Source organism: Ipomoea triloba, chromosome 13, assembly GCF_003576645.1.
Source record: "Ipomoea triloba cultivar NCNSP0323 chromosome 13, ASM357664v1".
NCBI lineage: Eukaryota > Viridiplantae > Streptophyta > Magnoliopsida > Solanales > Convolvulaceae > Ipomoea > Ipomoea triloba.
In genome coordinates, this window is record NC_044928.1 from 24,924,916 (window position 1) to 24,935,424 (window position 10,509).

At 35.7% G+C, this 10,509-nt stretch overlaps 1 protein-coding gene across 1 annotated transcript; it reads left to right on the forward strand.

Annotated features, from left to right (window-relative positions):
* The first annotated feature begins 8,169 nt into the window (after positions 1–8,169).
* Positions 8,170–9,285, forward strand: LOC116002513. Its single transcript, XM_031242666.1, has one exon. The coding sequence runs from the start codon at positions 8,620–8,622 to the stop codon at positions 9,028–9,030; it is 411 nt and encodes a 136-aa protein (XP_031098526.1). The 5' UTR covers positions 8,170–8,619; the 3' UTR covers positions 9,031–9,285.
* Positions 9,286–10,509: the final 1,224 nt, after the last annotated feature.

Consider the following 10,509-nt stretch of genomic DNA (forward strand, 5'->3'; position numbering starts at 1 on the left):
GTACACAAGCTACATAAGACAGGGAGTTAGAACTGAAGTTTATTCACAGTTTGAAAAGCCCATATTCACACATTCACAGATTCAGTATAGTATATTCACATATTCAATACAATATATTCACAGATTGAAAACTCCACATTCACAATTTTCAGTAATTATATTACTATCTGTTCTACATTCACACATTCATGTCAATATATTCACAGCTTCAATACTATATATTCACAATCTGTAAAGACTAAATTCATAGATTTCAGTAATTATATTACTATCTGTTCTAGATTCACACATTCATGTCCATATATTCACAAATTCAATACACTATATTCACAGTTTGAAAAGTCCATATTCACACATTCACAGATTCAGTACAGTATATTCACATTTTCAATACACTATATTCACAGATTGAAAACTCCACATTCACAACTTTCAGTAATTATATTGCTATCTGTTCTACATTCACACATTCATGTCAATATATTCACAGCTTCAATACTATATATTCACAATCTGAAAAGTATATATTCATAGATTTCAGTAATTATATTACTATCTGTTCTAGATTCACACATTCATGTCTATATATTCACAACTTCAATACATTATATTCACAGTTTGAAAAGTCCATATTCACACATTCACAGATTCAGTACAGTATATTCACATTTTCAATACACTATATTCACAGATTGAAAACTCCACATTCACAACTTTCAGTAATTATATTACTATGTGTTCTAGATTCACACATTCATGTCTATATATTCACAACTTCAATACATTATATTCACAGTTTGAAAAGTTCATATTCACACATTTCAGTGATACTTGTTCACATATTTCAATAATTACAGTAGTATCTGTTCTACATTCACACATTCATGTTCATATATTCACAGCTTCAATACTATATATTCACAAACAAATAAGTCATTATTTTATAAAAATAGTAATGAAAATTCAAAATAAAGTGAACTTACTAGGATGAATGCAACCGGTCCAGTGAAGAATTGCTTGTCATTCTTTTGAAAAGATTGAATGGAGTCGACCATAGATTTGTGTGTATAGGCACACCAATTGTAGTTCTTGATCTGGTCAAGGTCTATCAAGGATTTTAAAATCCTAAAGTTGCAACACCTGTCTTGGTGGCCACACAGCATTGCCGATACTATAAACAGGACAAAGTCGCGTTTAAACATATCGCCATGGTCTCCTCTTTTCAGAATCTGCCCCGACATTGATGTTGTGATTGGGGATTTACCATCAATTCCCCATCGCTCCCTCCATAAGGCCACGAGGTTGGCATACGCTCCACTAGCACCATCTTCTGCCATATGCTCAAATCTTGTGGCCTCCTCAACCACTTTGCTCCCTTGTGGGATCCCAACGTTCTTTGAACATCATCCTCTTCAATAAGCAGCAATTCACCCCCTTCAAGCCGGATTGCAGAGCGATAAACATCAAACTGTCTAAGCAAGTACTTCATTAGAGGGCCTTCACTCTTTGTTAGTTGGAGGTGTAATATCCCTCCAAATCCTATCTCCTCCACAGCCCTTTTCTGTTCATCAGTCAGCTCTTGCACAAACTCAGCCACAATCTTCGGGCTCATCCTTGTATTCCACGTTTTTTGTTGTTTCTCTACATTTTCATCCTCATCTGTGCGTGGATTTTTTCTTGTAGATTTTCTCTTTGCTGCTCTTTCAGCCCGACTACCTTCCCCTTGTTCCACTGCTTTCCTCTTTCCTGTTTTTTTTTTCAGCGGCAGATGGCCTGTCATTTCGCTGTTTTGTTCTTACTTCGGCTTGGATAGACGAGTCTGAACTTTCTGCCTCTGCAGCTTGAGAGTTAAGTATAACTCTTGTCTTCTTTGCCTCTTTGTTCACACAGCTAGGATTTGTTTTCTCCATTGCTGCCAATTGTACCAATGAATAGTTTAGAAATAAAAACAGAACACCACAGGGCTATAGATTCACACATTGAAAACTATATATTCACATAAGCTATACTACATATTCACAATCTAGAAACACCACAGGGCTATATGTTTATTAATTATATCAACACTGTTATGCATTCACACATTCAAAACTCTATATTCATAGTTAATATACTTTATATTCACAGTTAGAAAACAACACATTCACACCATTCAGTGATAATTGTTCAGTAATATAATTACTATCTCCTCTACATTCACACATTCGTAACACTACATTCACATACCATATACTGTGTATTCACATTTTGAAAACTCTAGATTCACACATTTAAGGGGCAATATGTTTAGTACTTATATCAACACTGTTATGCATTCACACATTCAAAACTCTATATTCACAGATCCTATACTCCACATTCACAACTTGAGAACTCCACATTCACACATTACAGGGCTACAAGTTGCTAGAACTTCTTAACTCTATTACAGATTCACACATGCATAACTATACATTCACGATTTCTATACTCCATATTCACAATTTGAAACCTCCACATTCACACATTTCAAGGGCAATATGTTTTGTAATTATATTTATCAATGTTATGCATTTAGACATTCAAAACTCTATTTTCACACTTCATTTACTCCATATTCACAGTTTGAAAACCTCACATTCACAGAGATTAAACTCTAGGTCACAAAATTATAATCTCACATTCACAAAGATTAAACTATTAACATTGTATGTTACATACAATAGAAATCTACTCCACAGAAACTCATTAAACTACTTAGAATTGCAGAAGCGCAGACAGTAACTTGCTTGAGAAGACTGGTATTTGGCTTATATATTTAAAATAAAAAAATTGATTAGCTGGGGATAACGGTGCCACTAACAGCACCGTTATCCCCAACAACTAAACGGCGTCGTTTAAGGACCCAGGTGCACCTTGCAAGGTGCACCTGGGTCCACGGCATAACAATTGTAGTGGGTAAATATTTCAAGTTGTAGTAACACCGTTGGCAGGCCGCAGAATTACTTTTAAATGAATAGATTGAAATTTAAATTAATTAGTCTTGTTGATGATATATGAATATTAGTGCAACATGCATGTAAAAGGAAAAAAATTCTGGTATAATGTAATATTCTCGTGGTCTTAATTTACAATTTTACATCATGTTTATTATTTTAATCAGATCATTTAAAAAAAAAAATTAAAATGCAGATACATTCTCCTCTTAAATTTAGTTTCCCATGTGACACTACTTAATTGTCTTTAAAAATGATTACTGAACTATTTCTTTTTGTAATGTGTGGTGGCACTACTTAATTTGCTATTTTTTTTTCTTTATATAAGATTAGTAAATATATATATTTTTAAAACTAAAGTATGATCTATCAGTTTCTTAAACAACCTAACTAATGAATACAAATTAAAGAGATTTGTTAGTATAGTTTGGAGGTAAACATTAAAAAGTAAATTAAGGGTTGTTATACCGTGGACCCAGGTACACCTTGCAAGGTCCAAGGTGAACCTGGATCTACATTCACATACACTATACTTTACATTCACAATTTGTAAACTCCACATTCACACATTCAAAACTCTATATTCACAGATCCTATACTCCACATTCACAACTTGAGAACTCCACATTCACACATTACAGGGCTACAAGTTGCTAGAACTTCTTAACTCTATTACAGATTCACACATGCATAACTATACATTCACGATTTCTATACTCCATATTCACAATTTGAAACCTCCACATTCACACATTTCTGGGCAACTCTACATTCACACAATCATAAATCTACATTCACGATTTCTATACTCTACATCCACACTTTGAAACCTCTACATTCACACATTTTTGGACAACTCTATATTCAGCAATATGTTTACTATTTTTTTAAAAAAACAAAAAGACAAAAACGACGTAGTTTTGGACCCAGGTCCACCTTGCAAGGTGGACCTGGGTCCACAGCATAATTTGCCGTAAATTAAAGTGAAAAAGAAAAACAATTTTTTCTTTTCTTCAAAATTGAAAAGTCCACGAAATGGTCATAGCCCAAAAGGAAATCCAGCCCAACGATGAGCCTCAATCTCAGCATTGTCTCTTACTTTTTTCTTTTTTTTTTTGTGTAGTCCAAGATGTTCACCGAAATTTAAAGTTGCTCTATACCCAAAGAGAAGGATCAAACCATTTACCTTTGATTAAGGATGAATGACCCTTCCATTCAAACAAACCCTCCAGGTTACATTGCCTCATACATTACACTTCGCTCAATTATCTCTAATAATCTGGCACAAACCTCCAACCTATTTTATATTTTTTAACAGTCCTAAAAAAAAAAAAAAAAAAAACAGTACACATAAAGCTTTTTAACATGGCACATTATTTACAAGGTTCAAACTTTTTGTATGAGCTATTTATTGACATTATTAATTTGAATTTGTCAATGAGCAACTTAAGCTGATTTATCTAACTGCGATCATTTGCCGACTAGGATTATAATATGATCTTCACTCGGAGTCATCCTCATATAGCGATTGCAAATTTTCTCATAAATCAGTTACACACTTTGTCTTTAATTCTAGACTTGTTTACTTTCAATTGATCAAATAAAAACTTACTCCATCTAAAATGTTTAACAAAGAGAAGAAGGAAAAACAATGGACAAAGAAAAAGTAAAACAAGATTAAATAGAACAAAATCTTCACAAAAATTTATAAGATCTCTAGATAATATTTATCGGAGACAATTCCCTCTCTCTAGTTATAATTATTGAAGGAGATAAGAAATTTCCTTTATTTCCCCAAAAAGAAATTTCCTTTCTAGTGGCCAGACAAAAAATAGCCGGTGATGGCTTATGATGAACGGTGAAGAGAGTTTTATCTCCTACTAGAGTTGGTCCCAAAAATAGAAATCCTATGTCATAATTCAAATTGAGCTTCTTTTTTCTTTTTTCTTTTTTCCTTTTTTTTTTTTAATGCAAAAACTCGTGTGAGACCGTTTTACATATCATTGTGAGTGAGACGGGTCGGGTCAAGATAACCGTTTTACTTGCCTTCAATATCTTTTCTTTGCTCAAAGATGGAGTTGGCGGTGAGCCCACAATTTCTCCATGGTTACCTTATCTCCGATCTTTCTCTTTTGTTTTGGATATGGGGTCGACAGTGAGCCCCCCATCTATCCGGGCTTAGCTACTATCACTAGGAGAGGGCATGGTAAAACTCTTGACCCCTTCCAAACGTGGTTGTTATGCTTGGTTTTGTACAGACTCACTAATGTATAGTCAAATTAAACATGGTTGAATCAACCCTCGGTTCGACTTCAACGTGGTTGTTGGGCTTGGGGTTGTTTTAAGGTTTGCTTCTTTGGCTTGACCACAAGATTAGGATTCCAGGTGCACATTGACCTGAGTGATGATAATGGCCCAGGCTATTGATCCCATAGTCCTTCACATGCATGTTAGATTTCGATATGTCGCTGGTCATAGTCCTAAGTGATCTGTTCGGTACTCAAGTACCCATTTGATCCAACGTAAACTTAGCTCGAGTTGGAGGATTAGCTCCACGCCCCTGTCGACCTCGTTGGCTAGCATTTTCCTCGCCACCCTGACCCAACTTTCCAGGGGAGTTGGCCTCTATCTTTATCTAGGTGTTACCTACTTGGAGGGGTCGGTTCGTGGGCGTTGTGCTAGGCTCTAGAGGGAATGGAATCACGGTGGTTTTGCGTGGGCAGACCCACTAGTGCTCTTGTGACAAGTTTGGCTTGAAGTACGATCATAAGCAGCACGAAGCCTTGGATTTCCTCTACCAACTCATTAAGTATGATCGCGAGTCGTTGGATAGTGATAACCTCGGCTTGGATGCCTGAGGTTGGCTGGGTTGCGGGCGATGGTGAAGTGTGGAGGCTTGGAGTTGGCTCTTCGCGGCACTTGTTGTTCAAGTGATCCGTCAAGTTCGTCCCATAAGCCTAACGACAAGGTTTGTCGACTTGCAGGCCAGTTCAAGTTATTGACCCTTAGGGTAACACTAGTGTTGTGGGAGTCTTGGGAGTTATGGGAATGAGACTTCGCCATTGTTTCTGTGATGGTTCTGTAAGAAATGTTGACGAAGGAGCGTGCTTGAGCTTGTATGCCAAGCTCTCAATAAAAGCACCAATAATGTAATTAATTAAATTGCGTCCTAATCAACTAACCCCTAATAATAAGAACAAGATAATGGAGATAATAAAGAATAAAGACAAAGATTTGCCTAGGATATTTATTGGATAAGTGTTTATGTATTACAAGGATTGTAATAAGTGAGCATGATGATGTTTTAGCCAAAACAAGTCCTAATTATATAAATTAAATCTTCAACTAACTCCCTACAAATAGAGAAGCCCTTGAGACTAGGTCTTTGTCTAACTGTCCCCAATCTAAGCTTGGAGACTGGCCTTGGAAGTCAACCTCGATGGTCGCGTTAAGGCGGTCCCGGAGGGTTTTTTCTGCCCTGCTCGGGCAACCACCTATCTCGGGTGTTGCTCTCCTAGCCCCTTCTACTTGAGTCTTTCTACTTGCTCTCCTACCTTTGATTTATTTTTGTTAAAAAATTATGGCAATTATATACAAATATAGTGCCTTTTCTTCTCTTATTTGGAGAAGAGATGATGAAAGTATTTATAGTTCCCTTTTATGAAATATTATGTTTTTTTTAGATCTAAAAATATTACTTGGCTCGATAATTATGACATATGTTAACACAAATTTATAATTGAAAACTAATATATGTACTTCGATGGAGTATAACTCCCACTATGTGTACAAGTTTTATTAGATAAAGAAAAGTGAATGAACAAAAATAGTGGCCTACTTTGCTGTTTAAATTAATCAAAGAATGACACATCAACATGGAATAGAAAATGGAGTAGAAAATAGAGTAGATATAGTATTACTCTTTATAATTATAATAGATAGTGCACCAAGAATTTTTCACTTATTATTTAATGATATGCTGTTAAATATTCAAGTATGCATTTATATCTTTTAAAAATTCAATAATTTAATTGTTGTGTTTTAGAGACTTCAATGTCTATTTAACGAGCAAATACTAATTTTGGTCTCATTAATATTAGTAAAATGACAGTTTTGATCCACGTATTTAATGTCTACTGATATTCATCCACAATTATTGCTTTAGTACCAATTTTTATCGACGACTGTCAAAATTCATCACATCATTCACCCATTCGTTTAAGATATGTCGAAATATAAAACTATTAAGGGTATTTTTGTCTTTTTCAAATTAAGATCCTAATTTGAGCATGAATAAAAGGATTTAAGCTCTAAAATTGATCAGAATTCACAATTCTTCTCCTTAAATTAAGGTAGGATGAGGAGAAAAACTGTGAATTGAGATCGATCTTAAGGCTTAAATCATACTCCGTATTATTCATGGTTAAATTTTGGATCTTAAGTTGAAAATGATGAAAATACCTTTAAAAATTTTAGATTTCGACATGTCTTAAATGAATGAGTGACTGGTGCAATGAATTTTGGCACTAAAACAATAGTCGTGGATAAAAATTTGTAGAGTTAATGCCCAAAATGGTCCATCGACTATAGCGAAATTCACAAATTAGTCCTTGACTATCAAGTTTAGCAAATTAAGTTCTGAACTATTCAATCCTTACTCAATATGATCCCCAACTATTCAATTTTTACTCAATAAAGTACTCAACTATTCAATTCTTACTCAATAAGGTCATCAACAAATGATTGATTTGTGAACTATTGAGTAAGAATTGAATAGTTGATGACTTAATTCGTAAAATTGATAGTTGATGACTAATTTGTAAATTATGGCATAGTCGATGGACCATTTTGGATATTTACTCAAATGTGTACTAAAATAATAGTGGTGGATGAAAATTGATAAGAATTAAACATATGGACAAAAACTGTTATTTTGTTATTACTTGTGAGACTATTATTAGTATTTGCTCTCTCTATTTACCTATTACAGCCAGATTTCAAAAAAATAAAAATAAAAATAAAAATAGAAAAACTATTACACCCAAAAAATAAAATAAAATAAAATAAAAGGCATCACTTGGATGGCATTTGCGATAATATCTTAAAAGTTGAGGGCTATTACATATAATAGCAGTTGAAGATATATCAATCTCCCCCTCCCCTCTCCATATATACCCCCATCATTTTTCAATCTTTTCTCCACTTCGCCGTTGTCCCCTCTTCTTCTGCCCTATCTTATTTTCTCTCTCCCTTCTCTCCGGTTTCGCCACCTCTCACGTCGGCGCCGCCCTCTTACACCGCCGTCCGTACACCAAAATCCCCCTATTATTTCCAGATTCCGGCAACCCCTTCCCGATCTCCTTTCACCTCGATCGAAGCCCAAAAACCCTTTTCTCTCCCTTTAACATTTTCACTAATTCAATTCAATACTGGTTTTTTGTTTTTGTCTTAGTGAAATTACATTTCTACCCTTATTCCTAACAGATCGCAAATTCTTCCGATTTGTTTGTTTTTGCTTTCCTTGACGGTTTTTCTCTCACTCCTAACGGAGAATATTTTTTTTTATGATGAAAATCTTGTTGCTGACGTGGCGTCCGTTGGATACTTGATTGAATAAGTTGTGTTAGTGAAACGGACGGTGGAGATGAGTCATTACTCACGGCGAATCTTGACACCCGGAGCGTATCGTAAGCGGAAAGAGAGAGAAGAGACGTTTTACCCATCACAGCCGTCAAGTCCAGTGATGGCCGTTAGTGGGACGAGGGATACGACGTCGTCGAAGCAAGCGGATCCCGTCTCATCAACCCGGCTTCTAGCCGGGTACATGGCTCACGAGTTCTTAACCAGAGGAACGCTGTTGGGTCAAGAGTTCGACCCGGCCCGCGTCGAAGCCGTTGCGGTAAACAAGACGAGTGAGCCGAGAAGGGGCAAGCCGGGTCACGGGTTGGAGCCGAGCCAGAGCTACGCCGAGGTTGCGGGCTTGCTGAAGAGCGATGGGGCCCGCATTGTTGGCATAGTCAATCCGACGCAGCTGGGTCGTTGGATTCAGATGTGACAGCAAGGCAAGACGGTTGGGTTACTTGGAAGCCTCTGATTGGATGATGCCAATTCTGCATGGCAATGAAAACCCAGATAGAAATCAACGTTATTTTGTTTTCATTTCTACTATTCTGCATACAAGCTTTCAATTTTCAATGTTAAAATTTCAATTTTTGTTGTCACTTTGTATACGCCCGGTGTGTGCAAATTAAACTGCATTGGCTGTTAAAAAGTTTCTATAAGATGAGATTCTTGAAACCTTATATATTTTTATGGCATTTGTCTATGATTATATTCTAAGAAAATAACTTCGAAATGGGAGATTTCGAAATGTTTTGAGTAGCTCAATGCTTAAATTAGCCTCATCATTCAAATTTGTGATTAAATTAATCTGAGGAAGCTTCTAGTCCTATGTCTCATCAGTGCTTAAATTAATTGAGGTTTTATTCTATAATGCTCTGCTCCATCCAGCAGCTAAGGAAAGGAGATGAAATATCATTTTTACCCTCATTTTTAACAGTCTAAACATCAATTTAATGAAGAGGGAGATAAATAACCACTTTTAAAATAATCTTACATGAATAATTTAGGGAGAAAATGTTATATAAGTATACAATTCATGGGAAAAAGTGTTTTCCTGCAAGAATCAAAATCACTATTTATCTTTCCTCTCTCTTGCAACAAAGAAAAACTTGCCAAACACTAAAAAAAATTTAAAAAAAAAAAAAAAAAAAAAAAAACTCTTGTTGGTGTTGCCCTAAGAACTAAAAAGAATTTTTTTTTCTCATAGTGATTATTCATAAATTAATTTACCCTAATACGAATCATGGTTGCAGTAGGCGCTAGGCGCTAGTCGGGCGGTAGACTAGCGCCTAGCGCCTAAGCGGTTTAGGCGGTATCTAGGCGGTTCTAGGCGTCGACCTATAAAAATAAAAAATTAATTCATGTGTGTGGGTGTTTGTCATATATTATATTATATATATTATATATATATATCTCTTACTTATATAAATAAATAAATAAATTTAAATATATATAAATATAATAATAAAATTAACAAGGCCGACTCGCTCGAGTTAACTCGAATAACTCTGTCGAGTTGGGCGAGTTAACTCGGCCAAATTCGGTCTAGTCTGCCGAGTTAGGCGCTAGGCGGCCTCCTAGGCGGCCGGCCACCTAGGCGGACGCCTAGGGAGCAATTCGCCTCGGTATAGGAGAGCCTAGCGCCTAGGCGGGTGCCTAGGCGGTCTAGGCGGGGATTTTTGCAACAATGATACGAATTAATAGGTGAAGGGTTACTAAAAAAATTTACGCAATAATTAAATATAAAAGTAAATTAATATGAAAAATGTAGTAGGGCAATTTTAAAAGTTGTTTGAGGTGCTAATAAGCAATTAAGCAGGAAGGACTAGAAATACTTATTAGGAGGATGAAAATTATAATACATATATTAACATAACTTGCAAAAGAGAGCTAAGATGGACCCCGCCCGCCC